The 20,659-nt window shown below is 44.8% G+C and overlaps 1 protein-coding gene across 2 annotated transcripts in view; it reads right to left on the bottom strand.

Moving 5' to 3' along the window:
* LOC119407314 (CTTNBP2 N-terminal-like protein) overlaps positions 1-20,659 on the bottom strand; it is a 33,042-nt gene that overhangs the window by 10,392 nt on the left and 1,991 nt on the right. Inside the window, exons 3-8 of one of the 2 annotated variants that reach the window (XM_037674229.2) lie at positions 18,671-18,916; positions 17,116-17,274; positions 14,945-15,070; positions 12,883-13,023; positions 6,662-6,922; positions 5,899-6,108 (exon numbers count right to left, since the gene is read on the bottom strand). In XM_037674229.2, the coding sequence (XP_037530157.1) occupies positions 5,899-6,108; positions 6,662-6,922; positions 12,883-13,023; positions 14,945-15,070; positions 17,116-17,274; positions 18,671-18,916 (1,143 nt within the window). Of the gene's footprint in view, positions 1-5,548; positions 6,109-6,661; positions 6,923-12,882; positions 13,024-14,944; positions 15,071-17,115; positions 17,275-18,670; positions 18,917-20,659 lie in introns of those variants that run through there. The other variant, XM_037674226.2, reaches the window with a different exon arrangement.

Raw genomic sequence — 20,659 nt, 5'->3', positions numbered from 1 at the left:
TCCGCCCACAGCCATCACTGTCCTTCACACAGAGAATTTGCATAAGCGCTTCATTCGATAGCGCTTACTCATTTTTGTGACATCAAGCACGTCTTGAGCATTTCAGATAGCCGACTTTCCCATACAGGCCCACGTTTGTGTCGCTGGTTTTAGGCTGGAAACTTCAACGTCCTGAGCAATTTCGCCAGGGAACCTGACATCCCTTCTCAGCCATAGGCAATGTTTTAGGTAGTAACGACGAACCTTTAGCTCTTAACGTGCGTAGTCTTAACATTACCGAAAATAAGTACTTATGGTTCATGCGGAAACCAGCTAGCACGACTGTCTTTCACAGGTGCCGGGTACGCGCACCACAGTTCTGTGGGCAGAGCTGCCATGTTTGCTTAGGTTGCAGCCAAGTATAGACAGATAGTTGCACCCCAAAGGGTGTATGTTTTGGTAATACACCCTTCTAGGTGTAACCTCGCATCCAAAAATACACCCCAAAGGGAGTGTTTTCATCAGCCAACAATCATCATGCTGTGTGCCTTGGTTTGACGCAGCCACTGATCTCCACTAGGAGGAGCTGGATGGCGCATCAAGCATGCGGGCGTGAAGCCACCGGAAGCCGCCGCTTTTGTCCTGGAAGAGAGCTTTTCTCTTCTTTTTTTAATGAAATACCTGCCTGTAGCGCAGCAAACTGTACGAATCGACCGGAAAAGTCGTCAAGGAAGACATTTCATGCGTAAGTACCTCAAAGATGCATTACTTTTTACGCATTTTGTACGTTGCAGCACTCCGCCATATTCGGACGGTGTCGGCACGGCGTCTCTCATCTTTCGTGTAGCATTCGTCGACGTCTAAAGTGAGGCGTAATCGCAGAGTTTGAAAAAATAAAAAATAAAAACAATCATAACGACAGCTGCCACCCGAGAATATTTGAATTGCGCGACTGAGACGGACAGAAGACGCCAGCTTCCGGGACAAACAGGGGACCTTCCGGTGGCTTCACAAGCGCCCGCCTCGCAGAGCGGGGATGCGCCCTCCAGCCTTTTTAATGGAGGTCAGTGGACGCAGCCTGCCTAGCATCTCCAGGTCGCAAATGGCACGCTCACTATCAACGTGCCATGGTCTCCTCGACAGAAAAGTGGCATGCACAGAGTTCTCAAGAAAATGCAAGCAAGACAAACAATGACTGCTGTTGTACGACAAAAAGACACCCCATAGGGTGCAAACTCTCTTTAGAGTGTGGATAAGTAAGTCACTATTAAGGAACGTCAAATTTTTCAAACAGCGTTGCTAACTGTCAGTCTGCATTCAGAAATCATTCATTGCAGATGCAAGTTACACACACGCACACACACACAAAGAAGCCTTTTTATGGGCTTTCTTCTGCTGCATTCAAGCTGCCATTTTGTCAAGAGCATCTACGTGCCACAACAATAAACAAAGTCGCGTCCTGTTCGGTACAGCCTTGCAAACAGCCTTTTTCAAACAGATGTATAACTGTTTTAACTAGGCAATGAAATGGGCTAGTTGGTTGCTGCTCATTTCTACTACTTCACAGGCACAAGCAGCAGTGCATTCACACCATACTCGCCTCTGTCAAGTACTCTACTCATAGCAGATATGAGACATCTACGCAACAGACGCTAAACAAACAAGAAAACAAAAAATATGAACAAAGAACACAAGTTGGTGTAGCAACTAAACAACAATCATTCCATAAAAACAAATAACAGCAATCCTCTTTAAAAAAAAAGGATATAAACATGTTCCTTCCACCTCTCTGTCAATCGAGAAATGTGGAAAAAGAATGTGTAAGCGACGACTGTTTTCAACAAACTCCCGGGAGCTATGCAACCTAAAAACTGCTGCAACCTTCATGGTTGTCTTTTTGTCCGACAACAATAACTGACATCTACCTTGGGAGCCTTTCCTAGCTTTTATATCACACACCTGCTACTTTCAGGTGATGAACAGCATGCATGCCGTAAGAGTTTTGACAGGAAAGTGCTGAAAACCGAGCTTTCGAGAAATAAAATGAAAGATGACATCCATTCGGGGAATTTCAGATTTATAGCATCCTAACGAAATGCTCAACTGAGCATTCGAAGATTGCCAGGAACACAGCAGAACCAAGATCAGTTTACGCCAGAACCCAATAAGGATTTGGGGATTCGTTATTATAAAATGGCATCACAGAAAAAGACGAGAACACTGAATAATACACCAAACACAAGAGCCAACTGTCAGCTGAACTGTGTTTGTGTGCTATGCAGCGCTCTCGTCTTTTCCTGAGCAGTTTTGTAATAACGAATCCGTACCAACTCGCCCAAATGTCCGTCCTACTTGATCAAACTCAGGGCTTTCCTTACGCTAAGGCCTTTTACATTATGCTGAGATGCTAAATCTAGGGCTTCCCGCTATTGCGAAACAAAAAAAGACTCCCCAAAGGGTGCAACTGATTTTAGAGTGCGATTTGCGCTCAGGGAGTAAAAGTAGTGACAAAGCCACAGTTCCCACTCTTCCGAACTTCTACTGCGAAAAAGGGTAAGTCCCATGCCGCAAAACAAAGCTGTCGCTAGCACAGAAGGTATGGCACATTAACAAAAACCTTAAAACGGCCCTAAAGAAGGATGTCCGAACGAGGGCAGTCAAAATTACACCTCACTGTTCTGTAGAATGAGACTCTAAAGGAGCGAATCAAAGCCTAGTAGTCACATCATCATATTCAAAATGGAACAAATGCGGGATGGACTTTATGCATCTAAGAAGCAGAGGATGACAGGGGAAAAAAAGAAAACACGCCCCTGTGACGAAGAAAAAAAAACACAAGAGATGAAAGGTAAAACACCCCTGACACGTTGATTCTGCCTAAAGAGGTGTTTCTTTACTCCCCTCGTTTCAGTGTTTCTTTCTGGTATGGAAGGCTCTGCATGACTACAGCGTATTTTTGAAGTCCCCTCCCTCAGTGTGTTTCGTCCATATATATTCAGCAGCTCAGCATCAAAAAAATGTATTTGTCTCTCCTACTCCTGCTTGCGTTTCACGGCTAATAAAGTGACAAGGGTGTTTTTCATCTACTCCTCCGTGTGTGTTGTCACTACCTCTATCACTTTGACTTGAAAAAGGTGCATTTTCATCCCCCCCCCCCTTCGGGCTTTGCTTGTCCTTATCTCACTGACTGTGTCACAAGGGTGTATTTTTTACATTTTGCTCATATTTGGATGGTTCAACATGACAGGGGTGTATTTCTTTTCATTACTCCTTCCTATGTTTCTGCCATATTTCACTGCCTGTGTGGGAGTCTCTCCTCTCATTTCTTCTGTGCCTGCATACTTCTGTGGTGCTAGTATTTACCGATATTAATGTAAAGCTATTTAGCAAAGTCACATTTAAGCCAATGTACCAGTTGCCAAGAAGGAGCTTTAAGAGTTTTGTGCGTATCCAAATGCAGCCTACCCCATTCAACAAGAAGACTCTACTTTTGTGGAATAACCTCAAAAGGCGTAATTTTGGTTTCTGGAACAATTAGGACATCTTTGAGTCTAACAAAACCAAAATAAACTTTCCAAAAACTGTGCGAAAGAATGACGCTAGAAACCTAGTAAGAAAATAAAGTAAGATTTGTGCGTTTAGCTTAGTGAACTTTAAGCACTTTACAGCCAGTACAAAAAACGCTGCCCAGCAATGAATAATGCCAGCGAAACATCATCAAAACCGGCCAGAAACGTGCAAATGGATGCTTATAATGAAAAGCTCAACAAAGTGTCGAAACAGGGAGGTAACTGCCAGTTCAGCAAAAGCAGTTAGTAAGATGTACATGGATGACCTGACGCAAGGTCAGGCCTTCCTCTGAAGAACTTTAAATGTGGTAGGTCGTAGGGCCTTACCCCTAACGGCTACAAGCCGAATTGGATCATGTGACTGTTAAGACACGTGCCAATCGATCCATCACAGAACACAATCAATCACACTGGTAGTCTGGTCGGGACAGCGGCTGCAGACATGGCACCTCACGTACCATGTCTGCAGCTGCTGTCCCAACCAGACTACCATGCAAAATATGGCACATAAAAAAAAACACAGAGAGAGAGAGAGAAAATCTGGGGATGATAGGGATTGATTTCATGCAGCATAGAATAATCGAAGCAGTCACCACGAGTCAGTTAAAAGTGCAGCTGTATAAAATTTAACTGCCCTCCGGGAAGCTTATATAGAAATGGCGGTTTCTACATAAAAACGAAATAAATTAACCCTTTTAACAAATTTCCAGTGTAGCCAACGAGGAAAAGCAGCAACTTGTTAGCACTGTTTGAATCAACGAGTTAAAGAAGAGCTGAGCAAAGCACAGCCATTTAAGTGCCTCTTCACATTTCATAGCTGTTACAACACACCCCACTGAAATAAAACTGCAGTTATACCCTGTTTAGTTTGTCACAAGGTTGCCAAACTTTGCGAAATATTGAGCACAGCGAGATTAAAAACGAAAACGTGGGTTGGAAGATGACGTAAAGACAAACAGAAAAAACAGCCTACAGACTTAAAAACTACCCTGTAAGAGTACTTATTGAGCTTTTGCATTTAAGCTTCTCTACAATAAAAGTCCATTAGGTCAGTGGTCCATTGTTGCCTTTTTAGCCTACAAGGGCCAACGATTTGACAGATGTTCTAATGGAAACGTGATGCCAGACATTCACAGCGAGCTGTCATGCTCGTCCTCTGCCTCAACAAACAAGATACGCTAAACCAGTTAAACTGAGATTAGGAAGAGGTCCATGTCTAGCACAGAAAGGATACCGGGGCAGTAGCAGCATTTGTGCGTGCCTGGAATAGCAGGCCTTTAGCATTCTAGGAATGAGAACAGGAACGCATTCCTGATGAAGACTTAGTGCTTTCATGACTAACATGATAGGTTGATAAAAACTTCAACACACCCTGTAACTAATCTGATCAACAGCGAACTCTCTTCCATTGTTAGCCAAAGTTGACTGGACAAGCAAGACTTTTGCAGATGTCATCTACACGCCGATGACAATAGCGTGCAGAGCCAAAGCAAGATGCAAGTCTTGCACAATGCTACACTCAAAACTCATTATAACAAAGTCTCATCTTACACGAGAATAAGTTCGTTATATCCAAAAACTCGTTATAAACATACATTTGTAACACTGTATCTATGACAAGGCTATTCTTCACTTATTTCATTATAACCGATAATTCGTTATATCCGTGTTCATTATATCAAGATTTGAGTGTACATGAACTTTCGACACAGAAAATTTAACAGCCCCTACTTGGTTGTTTGCTGGGCTAGTTGGTTCATTGCAACTCATGTAACAGAGCGAAAAAGTGGCAAGGACGACAACAGAGATGGAGTGTAAAGAGAGCTGTTTCCAACTGTTTATACCACTGCCAATAGCCAGTGCACTTTACACTCGGTCTCTGTCATTGTCCTTTCCATTTGTTTTGCGCTGTTACATGAGTAGCCCCCACTGACTCTCAAAAGCTGGTATGAAAGATGCCCTCTTCCCCACAAGTAAAAAAAGAAAAACTTGAGTGTATCCTAGAAGTCTTGAGGCATGGTCAGCGGCGAGCTATTATCCTAATGCTTTCTCACTATCCAGTGCTACTAGTAGTGTCAATGGTTCTGCTCTCTGCCCTCTCAAGGATGACAGTTGAAGATGAAAGAAGTTGCGAGGCATCTACGACCCTCTATGAACCGCCCCGCAGTGGACTGTTTGGCTTGTCCATCGCCATGGAGACCAGGAGGCTCTGAAAGTCTGCCAGTTCGGGTCCGATAAGATCGAGGCCCGACACGGGGGCCGTCGTGACAGGCTTTGCCCGCTCCGTCGGAGACGTCGTCATCATGCAGCGGGCGTAACGGGCAGGGCTCGAGGTGAAGCCGCCACCCACCTGAGTTGTTGAGTCTGGCACCGTGCGGGGCGGCACGGGGGGTTTCGGTCCCAGGTCCTTGCGCTGGAGCACGGGCTTGTTGGGCGGAACAGGAGGCGGGGTGGGCCTCAGAACGGTCCCGGTCGCCGACACTATGCCGGGTGTGCCGGGCGCCGTCGGCACTCCCGGCTTCTTGACCAGTGTTCGGTCGGGAGTCGGCTTGGGTGGCACCTGCCATGAGGAACATGACAAGCACTGGTCTTCAGCACTGAAAGGTCTTACAGAGGGAAGTACAGTACTCACAGACCGAAATGTGAAAATTTAGGGCTCTGTAATGCACATACTTTCATTTCCAGAGTCTACAGTTCGTCTCATATCGGCGTAATTTTTACTCGAACACTTACATCAAAGCCAACATAACCTATAGCGGCCAGATTTGCAGCGACATGACGTGATTATCACGAGCAATTGCTTATAGCAGTCTTTATACTTGTGAAAAAAAAATCTCTCGCATATCAATCCGTGAATACTGTACTGTAAGTAAATGCAACCTGTCTCGGAAAGCAATGAGTTGAGAAGAGTTAAGTGAAATTGAGGACTGCCATAAGGATTGCAGGAATAATCCATCCCTGTCCATTCTGATGAAACGATAGGGGAAAAGACAATGATGGAGCTCTTTAACAGACTTGATAAAAGGACCTATTTGTGCAGGCATTCAAGCTCTTCCAATTCATTTGCTGCGGTCCGCCGAGAAATGTTAATGATGCATTTCTACTGCACAAACCTGTGGCACTGTCGGGGGTGTGGCCTTGGTAGAAGAGGGCGGGACCTTTGGTCCCACAGCTACGCCCCGGGGTGGGGTAGGAGTGGGGACCGCGGCTCTGACGGTGGGTGCAGGTGCGCTGGCGGGGGTGATGATGGTGGCACTGCGGACCCCCTCTCCGAGGGGCGCCGGTGCTGGGGGCGGAACCAGGCGTTCGGCCTCTTGCCGTAGCCGCTCCAGCTCCGCTTGCTGCTGAGCGTTCTGGGCCTTCAGTTCTGCCACCTACAGTCGCGTGTGCAACCCACCTTAGTTAAATTGTTGAAACTGGCCAAGCGATTTTTGTCTGTCATATTCGGAGGACTTCTACTTCACGTGTGCAACTCGTTTGTGCTAAGTCAGAAAAACACGGGCATTGTTTGATTGATTCGCGAGGCTTAGAGTCCCGTTTGGTTCACAAGGACTTTATTGTTGCAGAGTTCAATGTTAACACAATGTTGAGAATAGCCAGCCAGACCATTTCATTTTCACATATGTGGGACAACCAATCAGGGACAAGCTTCTAACCTCCCCGCTATTCCTTCTCTCTCTGTCCCGCACTGAAAGCAGCATCTAAGGTTGTGCATAGCACTTCGAAACTTCTTTATTAATTAGTTTATTGATTTTTATGAAAGCTGCTGAGCTTATGTATATTTGTGCGTGGATTTCTAATATGCCATTCTTTATCTAGTTTAATGTGTATTTTTTAAAGTATAAAAATTTCATGTGTCATCTGGGGAGCAAGATTTTTCACAAACTGAGAGAGTTACAAGTAGATCAGCATGTCACAATAACCTCGAATCAGGACTGTATGCGATACAACATAAATGGACATTCTGAACACATTTGAACAAAAGTTATGGTATGTTGAACATTAGTGAGCGAAATCTCTGCTCGACACTGACTCACTCACGAATGTTCAACGTACCATAACTATTGTTCAAATGGGTTTAGAACACCAATTTTCATTGTACTGCACACAGTTCTGATTCCAGATTGTCGTGGTTTGCCAGTTTACTTTGTAACTCTCTCGGTTTGTGAAAAGTATTGCTCCTCAAAAGGCACATGAGATATTTTATATTTTAAGAACTACACATTAAACTACAGAAACAATTGCATATTTGCAATTAGCACACAAATATACAAACCTGGCAAGTTTCATCAAAATCGATCAAGAACTTTAAAAACATTTTCAAGAGCAGTGTCCCCGCTGAATCCCAATCAGCTGTGCACCGTGTGACACTGGCATTAATCGCTGAAGCTGGCCAAGCGGCATTTGCCTGTTTGTCTGATTGATGAAACCTACTCTTCCATACATGCAACCGATCATGCTCACCGATCATGCTCAGTCAGAAACTGTCATTGTTTGATTGATTCATGTGGCTCAGGGTCCCATTGTGTTCATGCTGACTTTACTGTCACGCTTTTTAATGTAGTGCAATGTCAAGAACAGCCAGCCAATTGGAGACAAGCCTCTTTAACCTCTAAGGGGGGTCATGGCAAGCAGAGACCAAAAATTCACCAAAGAAAAAAAGTTTTTTTTTTTCATTACATTATTGAAATCTACAGCTATTCTTTCACTCATAAAGCCCAATTTAAGTCTTATAACATCAGTATTTCATCCACAGTTTAGATCTAAGTACTGAGTACGAGCTGAATCTGAAATGTTCTTGGGTCACTACGTAGCTTGTCAGAGCGATATCTCATGATCTTTCAGGAAACTGCTAGAAACGTAATAGTTTTTTTTAAACAAAGACAACAAACTGTATACACTCAAACCTCGTTATAACGAACACGGATATAACGAATTATCGGTTAAAACAAAGTAAATAAAGAATAGTCTTGTCATAGCTACAGTGTTACAAATAATTGTTTATAACGAATTTTCGGATATAACGAAGTTGTTTTCGTGGCAGATGCTACTTTGTTATAATGAGGTTTGAGTGTATCACAAAGTGCTGAGAGCAGAATTCTCATTTTCTGCACATATGTTATTAAAATTTGATTTTGTTTTTTTCTTTATGGTACTCATTGTACAAACACTGAATTTTGATCTACTGCATAATGACTAGCTATGATTTCATCTGAAAACTATTTGCAGCATTGCACTTATTGCATATTACAGTACCTAGCTATCCGATAATATGCACTTTCTGCTGAACGGTATTATTCCTATTGTCTCCAGAAACAATAAAGAGGCAGCTTTGTGTATCTCATAAACTAGTTAACCTACAAGAAAAAATATCACATACAGTAAAAGCTCGTTAATTCGGATTTCTAGGGACCGGAAAAAATGTCCGAATTAACCGAATGTCCGAATTATCGAATGGTCGAAATAAACACAATAAATGCACGAGTTTTTTCAACATACCTTTACTTAACAAAGTAATCGCGCATGCTTGTCTATTTTTGAGCAGAAATTCATGCGGACACAATTTTTCTGAGCCCTTCAAGGTGCTCAGCAGCTCGCATGATGTCTGCAGTACCGCAAAAGTTTCACCCGTCATCCACGCTTTTCGGTTGGCACGGTAATCCACGGGAAGATTGTTGATGTTCTTAAAGCAGCGTGGCTTTTGAACCTTTCCGATAACGAGAAGCGGCAAGCGATCTGTTCCCATCACGTTGGGGGATAAAAGTACGGTTACTCGTTCCTTGCTTCTTGCCGCCGATTGAAGGATCCCCTTTCATCTCTCTTCATCACTTCTTGTTGGGAGAGCCCGTTATTCAGAGCACGCAAAATTTCTACTTTGGTGGTGAAGTCCTTGGCCTCGTACTTGGGCCGCTTCGCCGGCGTTGCCATTGGCGGAGAGTGCCGTCGCACGAGAAGTCAGCACAAAAGCACCAGCAAAGATCAAGCTAAAGGAGCCGTACTGAAACGTTCCTCAATAAATCGGCGATCAACGATGCAGCACACCAACGGGAACAAAGAAACAAAACCCACACGCGAAAAAAAGCCGTTCAACCAGTCTCGATCCAAGCCAAGTCGATAATTGATGTCCATGGCGATGCTGCGTTTGAGCTTCACTTTTGTTCCGAATTGTTCTTTTTTCATTTTCGAGCCTTGCCAGCGGCCCGAAAGTCGCCGAATTATCCGATTTGCGGTCAAATCTGTCCGAAATAACGAGCGCCCAGTCTCATAGAGTGATGCGTATATTTACAGGGACCAGATGACGTGTCCGAATTAACCGATTTTCCGAATTAACGAGAGTCGAATTAACGAGCTCTTACTGTATTTGAAATCAGCACGAAAAACTAAATAGGCTCATTTAGTTTCATTAGGTTTGGACATAAAATACAGCAAAATATCCATGTCCTTAAAGCCATGTCCAAAATCCATGTCCTCAAGGGGGGACATGGTGTGTGGAGATATTTTCTGCATCTTTTGACGAAACTTGATGAAAATATACATGCTTATGTAGTTTTTTCTGCTGATTTCAAATATGCAAAAAGTTTTCTTGTAGGTCAATTAATTCAGAAGATACACGAAGCTGCCATTCTATTGTTTTCGGAGACAATAGGAAAGAAAGCGCTTATCAAAAACTGATTATTATTGCATAGCTAGATAGTGCAATTAGCAATAAGTGCAACGCTGCAAGCAGATTTCAAATCAAAGCACAATTAGCGATTCTGCAGATGATGAAAGTTCAGTGTCTATGCCATGGCTATGACACACAAATAAATTTAATAACTTTTAAATTTATGTGTGCAGGAAATGGATTCTGCTCTCAGCACTTTGTAGTACACAGATTGGGCTTCATGTTAAAAAAAAAATTATTGCTCTAGCTGTTCTAGATCTTGAGATATCACCTCGACAAACTAGTAAAGTGACCAAAAAACATGTTTTGAGAAAACTGAGAAAAACAAAAAAGACTCGTTATATTTACATAACTGCTCTTGAAACAGCTCAGTATGCACCAGGCATATAGTCCTTTTGATTATTAGCCCCTGTGTGGCGCTTTTTCAGTGACCGGTGCAAGTCTTCAGTAGTTTCTCGCTTCTTGGCTGATGCTGCCGTGCGCCGTCGATCTTTTTCAGCCATGCGGCTGTGGCTTTGCCAGCTGGCGTTTAGGCTCAGCTCTTTCATGATATCTTCTGATGCCCTTTCATTGCCTGCGTTGAACTTGAGCACTGCTTCTGCCACAGCTGCCTCCACTGTGAATAGGGAAGCATGTCGCTCCTTTGGTGCCAGGGCCCAGATCATTGAATGCAGGCATTCATTGTTGTTTTGGGTTTTCCCACGCTGGCATCGTTGCAACAGCTTTTTGTCTGACAAGCGCTGATAAATGGGAAGTAAGGCTTGGCAGACATGCGGAGGCAGCTTTCGACGATGTCTGGGAATGGGCTCACCCTTGGCCTTTGCCGCATTTTGTTTGCACCAGGAGTTTGGGCCAGCTGGGCAAAGAGTGTGGTTTGCCACATCATCATTGGACGTGATGTGATGATAGGTGGCCATCACTCAAGAGACCTGATGGGTGACCATCACTCAAGAGACCTCCTGAAGAGGATGAGGGCGGCCTCAACCTCCATTTCCCCAGCCTTCTTCTAAGTGTTTTTTTGGCACTGGTGATCTTTCTTCCACGCTACATAAGAAGGGTCACCTTCCTTTGGGCCCGACTTGCACCTAGCACAAAAGTTGCTCAAATCAACAAAGTCAAGCACCAGCCCGCTGAACAACTCTATTACGGTGCCGACACCGATATGTGATGAATGACCGCGGGTCATCCATGTCCCATCATATGACACCGCGATGTTCCCGGTGTGGCCTATATTGAGTTCGGCGTAAAGTTCGCGAACCGACCGCGTGCAGTCGCTCGTCAAATTACGTGCAGCGCGATTGGCCGCGGGTGCCAACTTCGTCTTCACGTAGTGCTGCCACGTTTTTGTGTGCAGACCCCGACGGCTGATGCCCATCAACGAGAACACATCATTGAGCGCGGTCTGTCTGTTCCCCATTGCCTGCATGGCACGCGCAGCCAAAACGTTCACAGTGAAAGGTTTCATGCATTCATCACTGCAAACGCGCGGCGAGCTCCACAACGACGCAGTCTCACCACAGGTTGAACACACGATACGCAACTTCACGGCGAGTCCGAATTCCCGGTCGTCTCGGACGATTTGAAGTTCTCCGTTGCATGCCTTGCACTTAGCAAAGGCCAACAACGCGCTGTTCACTGGGTCCAAATCTATAATTGTGAACGTGGTTTTATCAGGCGGGCGAGCTGCGTCGTCGGCACAGTCATCCACGAATATGCGTTTTCGCTCCGTCGCTGCAGCGGACGACAACTCCGATAGCTTCTTTTCGGCTTTCGCTTGCTCCTCTTCTAAATTGGATCGTTGCCGATAGAGCGTATCCTGACGCACGCGACCGCTGCTCGAAGGGTCGGCGGCTGACGGACCTTGCACAGGCTCCGCGACAGCCGATGCGGACGCTAGGCCTTCTTCCGTGGTAGCATCGACAATTTCGCCATCGGACGCGGAGAGCGTAGAGTCTTGGGGGTTTTGCGGTATCACGGAGCGTCTCGTGAAATTCGCGACTAGCGTCCGTCGCACCTTTTTCGCACCAAACTTGTGCCGCGTGCGGAATTTCCGCTCAGGATTTGACATCGTGAAAGAATTCGTCGCTCGCACAGCTAACACAGAGGCAAAATGGCGCGCGTCCATGCGTGCCTCAAAGCGCGGAGCAGACGATAGCCGTGGGACTCCACCAATAGGGAGGCAAGCTCAAGTCACGTGCACGAAGTAGCGAATAGGAGGGCGCCCAGATGCCTTTTTTGCTGCGCATTTTCTAAGCTGTCAATGGCTGAATCGGGCCCATTCTGGCGGGAATTTGAAGGCGAAAGACTGCTCTCTCAAATGAGAGCAAGATGGCCGCGCTAGCACGCATGGAAGAGCAGGGGCGCGTTGCCGAAAATGGGTGATTTCAGCGTCGATTTCGGCTCAATTTTAGCTAGGACGCGCTCTATAGAAGGTCTTTGCGGCTAAAATACCGATATTATCGGCTTGAAATTCACAGTATAGGTGCACTAGTAGCTGTAGATTTCAAAAACGCAATAAAAAAAAAAAACGAGTTTTTTCGCGATTTTTTCGTCTCCACAACCCGTGTCCCCCCTTAATCTCCCTGCCTTTCCTTTCTCTGTCTCTCTCCCTTCACGTCTTAACAAAAAACGTACAAGGAAGAAATGATAGCAACATTTTTTTTCGCTGACCTGCGTCTGGAAACGTTCCCTCTCCAGCTCGAAGTCTGCTGCTTGCCGCTCGAGCTCCTCCTCCATCTGGAGCGATCGTTTACTCTCCTCTTCCAGACCTTCCACCATTTCGGATGAGCGTGCCTTTTCGTCCTTTAAGCTCTGCGAGAAGATTCACAGACATGCACAAAGATGCTTCATTAGGCGTTTCGACATGATGGAATATTTCACCATAAGCCATACCAGCACAAAAGCTTTTGGACGAGGGAGAAAACAGAGGTGGCGCACACGAGTGCTTGTGTGTGTGTCACTTTCGTTGTGTCCCTCGTTTAAAACGTTTTGTGCTAGGATGACCCAATATGGACTACCAACTAGCCCGATCATGCACCGTGGAATGTGCTCCTTAAAAGGGCCCTGCAACTTTTCAGCCCGGTCAGAAAACGCTGCCGATCAGTGGTCAAGGCTCCCGGGAACACGCGAGCCAAGCACTATAGCGCAGCACGTGGCCTGGAATTTACAACAGATTCTCAAAGTCAGCTAGAAATCGTTCCCTCTTCTTTCTACAAATTCCTGGCCATTGTCTAATTTGAGCATCGTAACCTGCATAATTACAGAGGCCGCCACGTGTCCGCGCTCGCGCTTGCAATAACACTGAAAGTAAGCTGCGCGTTGGAATAAAAAAAAAGTTTATCATGGTCATGATGTGTGAATGACATAACTTCTTTCCCCCGTGCCATCACTCCCTGCTTAGCTTCCAGCGTGCTCATCGCAACAAGAGAAGAGAGAAAGCAATTACAGAGTGCGACATATCTCTGTAAGTAAGCTTGTACTTGACCTAAAAATTTTTGCGGCGGTCGATTCGTGAGACAATAGACTCCTTTAATGAAGCCACTTGATGGTTACCTGGAAAAGTGTTGCCAGGGCCCCTTTAAGGCAAACAAAAAGAATCGCTACAACGGACAGTCGTAAGTTCACAATGGTCAGGTTTTCATGAACGGATCATTAAGTCTAAAAGCCTGTTCACATCAGCAACTTGGACAGGTCAACTGCTGTGGCTCAGTCGCTCAGTGGTCCACTTTTCAGTGGCGCAACTGCAGACGAAAACCTTCTGAACCAATCAGAAGACAGAGGCAAGTACAAAGCTAGTGATCTCAGATGTTAAGATTACAGGGTATCTCAATGCACAAGAAATAATACAAGGATATGTTATTTTCCCATTTTAGCTCAATGAAAGTTTTCAAAACCTGCCATGCTAAGTGCCTGGCATCCTTAACGCAATCCATTTTTGCCGACAAAGAACTGTACGGGCTGCAGCAGGCACAGTCAAAATATAAGACACCACGGTGAGCCAGGGTCTAAACTGGAAGGCAGGGTTGCCAAGCAGCTTTTCTTTCAGTGCCTCTTTCGGGTTAAATCAACTGCCTTCTCAAGGCAAGTGTGCCATTTTTTGGTTTGATAGCGTGAGAGAAATCACATTTCTATATCAGTGTCCCCTTCAATAACAGCAAACTGACACAGCATAGCATATTTTTGTCACATGAAGACATGGTAGTCCTAACATATGGTGTAGAAACCAGGAGAATAACAAAGAAACTTGAAAAGGAGCTAAGGACCACACAGCATGCAATGGAACGAAAAATGACAGGCATAACTCTAAGAGATTGAAAGACAGCAGAGTGGTTCACAGAACAAACAGGGGTGGCTGGTATCCTAGTAGATGTTAAGAGGAAAGAAATGGACCTGGGCAGGCCATGTTATGGTGATAAACAACAAATGGTCCCTTAGAACATCGGAATGGATACCATGAGATGGGAAGCGTGGATGGAGACAGCCAAGGGTTAGGCCGATCGACGAAATTGAAAAATTCGGAGGCGTAAAACGTAATTCGCTCGCGCAGAGCAGGGTGGCTTGGAGATCTTGGGGTGAGGCCTTCGTCCCATAGTGGACATAAGATGGGCTGATGGTGATGACAATACTGACGAGAAAGACACTGCACCAACTGGTAGTGCGTACACCAGCGCTGAAAGCCGTGACAGGATCATGAGTTCGCCCATATCCCGCCAAAATGAGATCATGTGCTCACCTGCAGAAGCTGGTCCCCCCGTTGCCGTTCCTGGATTAGCCGAACAATGAGCCGCTTCCGTTCGCCCAGGAGGAGCAACACCATCTGCTTCTGCCGAGTACGCTCCATCTCGAGCGCCTCGTTTGCCTGCGTCGTGGATCCCACAGAACTTAGTGAGGAACTTACATCGTACAAGCTTGTAGACACTTGAGAAAAACACTTTCATCAACAAGACATTCAGGGAAAAGTCCGGCTGTGGTTGTTACACGAATAAAATTCGATATACAAAGTGTTTTGGACTGAATATCACTAAACAAAAGTTGACCTGCGTCTTCTGAGGATAGAACAACGCATAATACAAAGGATGAAGAAAAGACTTGTGCATGCCGTGAAAAAAAAAAAAAAAAAGTCAGTTGCTAGTCACTGCCATGTCTATCTTTTCATCTTCGATCGTTTTTCACCATTCGTCCCTTCAAACGTACAGTCAAAACCGCATACATCAAACTCACAAAAAGAGGGAATTAGTAGTTCGATACATTGCATAATTCGATATAAGACTTCTAAAGAATTTACCATATTTTCACTGTGAATTTTGGTATGCAAGTCGGCTTCACGGCACTGCTTCACAATAATGTAAAAAAAAGCTGGCTTCACAGCAATACGCAGAGATTTATGTTTTTGTAGTTTTTATTTTTGTGCGGTCTGTAGTTGGGGGTCTGGGTTATATGCAGGAGCGGATTATATGCGGGAAAATCAGGTATCAATGCAAACAGCGCCTCAACGTCTTCATAAGCAGCTGTGTGTACTCGTAAAGCCTCTAGTCTGTCTTGACCCAAATCTCGGCTTTGTACTTCAATATCATACCTGGCGCGCTTCTTGAGATTCTGTACGCAGCGGCAATGTCACACCTTTCTTCTACACATTCGACTGTGTTGATTATTGCCAGCTTTGCGGAGAACAGCAGGTTCTTCTGTATCACGGCCGCCATCGCATTAGCAGCACATAATCGTGAAAAAGCATTCAGTGGCCTCGGCAACTGCACACGACGATGCCCTCCCAATAACACCGCTTGCTTTCCGAAATGCACGCAGGAAAGACACCTTCTGTGAGCAAAAGCCAACTTCTTGGGACCTGTCACGCTGTTCGATGTGTGAAGTGTTCCAGCTATATTTTTTCGATATATCCTACTACAGCTGCCACCACCACCACCACCACCACCACCACTACTACTACTACTACTACTACTACTACTACTACTACTACTACTACTACTACTACTACTACCACACCATTACTGCTACCACCACCCCTACTATTTCTGCAACATTGTACAGTTGCACTTAATATGAGTTGCAACATAGCGGCTGTAGCTGAAGGGGTCCCAAGCCTGAATGGCGACCCTGGCAAATGTTAAATTGGTTTAGACAATACCAGTCACTGAAGCAGTGTCTACTTCTTAACAGTGCAGCTGTGTAAGCTTTTCGTTCTGTTGTTTCGTGTAACCAGAAGACTAGGCTGCGCCTAGCGCGTGCAATGCAACAACTCGGACAGCGCGTGCTCTTGGTGACGTATATTTGAGAAATGAGGATAGTTATAGCAAATTTTTCTGCATTGCCTTGTAATCTAGTGGGTAATAAGGCCTGTGGCCAGCACACCCATCGAGGCTGACAGGATGGACGTGCAGAGTAGGCATTTCTTCAATGCCTCTGCCTTCTAAAGAAAACAAAAGAGAAGCACAGAACAGATAAATGGAAGAGAAAGGAGAGAAGGAAACAGAGAGAGAGAGAGAAAGAAAGAAATTGAAAAGAACAGCGAAGACCTTGCTAATATGACCATTCTAAATAGGATCATAGTAATTAACAACGCACTAATTATGAATTTGCTAATCAGGACATTGCTAACTGAAACAGTGCTAATTATGACCTGGCCCATTAAGACCTTACTAATTAGGTCTCACTAATTAGGACCTTCCTAATCAAGGCCATGCTAATTAGGACCTTGCTAATAATCTAGGTCGGCCACAAGCACCGCTGTTAGTCCAGCATTGCACCACTAGTGCAAGATGCCCACATTTATTTGCTACGTCAGAGCCGCTTTGCAGTGTTACCGACACATTGAGCACAGACGTGTTGCAACTCATATTGGCGCGACTGTACTACTACTACTAGTACAACCACTACAATCTGTCTCACCTGCTGGAGTTCTTTCTCGAGCCTCCGGCTCTGCTGCCTCTCGAGGTCCACCTCGTGGCGGAGGTGCTCACGTTCTTTTTCTAGCAGAAAGGTCACATTGTCACCCTGGGCCGTGTCTTGCATCCGCTTTCCTCTCTCTTCTTCCAGCTCTCGGCACAGCTGCGCAGCAAAGAGTACGAAACAAGACACCCTTTAACCAGTACTGGACATATCATTCATCATGCCCACTCTCCAACCACGTATTTTGTAAAACTAACAGTTTTCCGTTCTTCGTTTTCCAGCGTACTGTATTAGAGTAGAATCGTTTAACTGATCTTCGGCAATCTTCTGTAATTTAGAGCCTTGATGCGTACTGTTAATTGGTGTTATGTTTCCATTTTGTGTATCTTTCCCATGTTATCTTTTGTGTATGTGCCTTTTGTGTATCCTGCCTCTTGTGCCTGCCCTACTTGGACTAATTTTTTACCTGCAGTATGCGATAAATGAACAAACAGGGTAAATAAATAAGAGTTGTACCCATCACAAGCAGATCATCAAAAGTACATGATATGCTAACATTAAAAGTACATGTTATGCTCACAAATCACATGATATGCTAACAAGTACTCCTTAGCATATCATCACCAAGTTTCTGTGGGAAATGTGAGGTCATGCCATCACAAAAGAACATCCGCTGCCTTTCTATGACCTAAGGTAGACGCGGCGCAGTGACATCGCTGAATTACCTGCACTGCGGCAAAGCACCGCGGCACACTTACATTGCGTATGAATGAATTTCAGTAGACTCAGTAAACAGAAATCTTTTAAACGAAATTGCTGTTTAACCCTTTCAGACGCTACCTATAAAGAACTGTCTGTAAATGCATCAAATTGACACAACATTACTTCAAGGCACTCAATAGTATATTGCAACAAAGTTAATTTCATAACACATTGATGTAAGTGTTTTATAGTAATTGTTGCTAATTAACTTGCAATTCAATATTTATTTATCCTGAAGTCATTCATGCTCAGTTTTTGCGTAAATAGAATAAAACCTCAGGCTAGAAATAGAGTGCAGATTCATTTTTAGTTATGTTGATTCTGAGCAACGAAAAATTATACTTATGACGTGGCTTGCAAGAAGCGGCACGTCGAATGACTCATTGAACATGATAGTGCCTTCAGCAAAGTGATCATATAAAACGGTACACTGCAAAGTGAGTTAAATGAAGACAGATTTATCAGGCATGAGGTTCAATTCACCCAGACCTCAATGCATCTTGTTCATTCTTAGCCCCTAGTCGACACGACTAGAAAAAACAAGTGATGTACACAATTGTGTACAAGGCGCCTCAGAGGGTTAAACAGAACAACTGCCTCTAATATGATTGGTTTTGCACTTGAATGCTGCACACTTGTTCGTCTCTTAGTAAATGGAACACCTGATAGACGAAACATATTTTCCTGCTCCCTTTCAAGTTCCATTTAACAAGAGTCTACTCTACAGTACTACCGCACAAGACTGGTCCCCGACCCTCAGCAGTGCAACATGTGTTGCTCTCGAGCAACTGACCTTTGCACAGCGCTGTTCCAAAGCTCGGAGCTCCTCCCGGTTGCGAGCCAGTACCCGCCGGTGCAACGCGATGAGTTGCTCCAAGTGATGCAGTTGAAGGCCGTGTAGAGCTCGCACCGAGGTCACGTCAAAGCGCTTGTCGAAGGCGTTGAGCACGTCCCGCTGCAGGGCTGCCCAGGGGTCGCTGCCCGCTGCCCCGTTGGCGCCAGCTTTGCGCGGGTACAGGAGCTGCTTCACCTGCTCGGCCTGCGTAACGGAAGAGCCAGCACCCGGATCTTAAAGAGCCCCTAAAACACCTCCGGTATTTTTTTTACCATTTCAAATAAACACGCTCATCGAGTTCAGAATGCTGTCACGACTGACAATACCAAATGCGGCAGCCCTACGAGCCGCGGGCGCACCACGATATAGAAAAAACAATCCCGTGCTCCTCTCCGGGCCTTTTGGTTTCCCCAGCATTGGTTGTGACGTCAGCACCCGCATCTCGTCATGTCAGCACCAACGAGAACCTGTTTGTCTGCAGCAGATATGTGCGTGATCCCGGCTCTTATTCCTTGCACGATGAGGGGGGAAGGCAAAGTGACGAACGGAGTGTAGTGAAGGAAAGAACAAAACGAGCGAGGGCCACGTCTCGATCATCAAACGCGTGTAACTCCCCTATTACGGCATCATTTCAAAAAATTCTCACGGCTACGTGTTCGTTGTATACTCGTGCACAACTGCTACACCACAACTAAATTTCTACCTCTAGGTTTTAGGGGCCCTTTAAAGGAACACTAAAGAGAAAAACGATTTTTCTTGCATTAGTAAACGACTCTTTCACAATACCAAAAACACCCCGCTTGAAGCAAGAACACGCTTGATAAGCGAGAAAACGTGCAAAAAGAGAATGCAGATGGTGACACCACCTTGAAGTTCTCGCACCATTTGTCATGACACCATAGACTTTGACGGCGCCTACTAAGCCTACGTAGTTCCCAATTAGCAAAAAATGAAGTATTTTGTCTTCTGAAAGAGCCGGAGATTTAGCATACCAAGTTTCAGGAAATTTAGTTGTGCCAATGTGGCCAAAATACGAAAAAAGACTTTGAAATCCATGATGTCACCATCGGAGATCTTGGCAGGCAATTTGAAAGCAACACTTTTGACATTAATTTCTCAACTATTAATAAACTTACAGTGGTGAAATCAACAACACTAGGGTTTTTAGAGTATAATTTATCTCTCGAACCAACTAATTGTTTTACTTTGGTGTCCCTTTAAATAACCATCACCGCACTGCAAGTGCTGACAAAACTGTACCAAGTTTCTCACTAATGTGACACATGCGTGCAGGCATGTTCTTAATGCAAATTTCCAAACAACCCACTTGCAACCCCCTTTAAAGGGACACTAAAGGCAAATAACAATTTATGTCAGAGCGAAAGCTCAATGTATGACAACGTCTAAAACGGCAATATTATCAGCAGCAGTGCCCTACTTGCCGAGAAATTAAGAAAACGAGTGGGACATTTTGGAAGTGATCCCGATGACGTGAGAGAGTCCGACTACAATTAATCACTAGTAATCAAACTAGCGGCAATAAAAAAAGAACCTTAAAAAAAGAGCAATACCAACTAGGCCAAGAAGAAGTTCTCCAAGTACTGAACTGCAGCTAGCTTCTTTGCAAGACGTGGAAGGAAACTGATCACGCCCAATAAAATTTAATTGCAATCGAGCTCGAACGGGATCAAAACCACACAGTCACTAAGTTCTAGGAATGAATCACTAAATGTTTAGTATGAATTAACTCTTGACGTTTCTGCAACGAGAGAGTACAGCAGAAACACCAAAAGCTGTAGTTGTCAGGATTTCACACGCACTCCTTTGCTTGGACCAGTTTAAACCGCCAATACACTCAAGCCTCATTATAACAGTCACATCTGCCACGAAAATAACTTCGTTCTATCCGAAAATTCGTCATAAACGTTTATTTGTAACACTGTAGCT

The sequence above is a fragment of the Rhipicephalus sanguineus genome, chromosome 10 (assembly GCF_013339695.2).
Source record: "Rhipicephalus sanguineus isolate Rsan-2018 chromosome 10, BIME_Rsan_1.4, whole genome shotgun sequence".
NCBI classification, from domain to species: Eukaryota; Metazoa; Arthropoda; class Arachnida; order Ixodida; family Ixodidae; genus Rhipicephalus; species Rhipicephalus sanguineus.
This window is presented reverse-complemented; position numbering and strand designations above follow the sequence as displayed.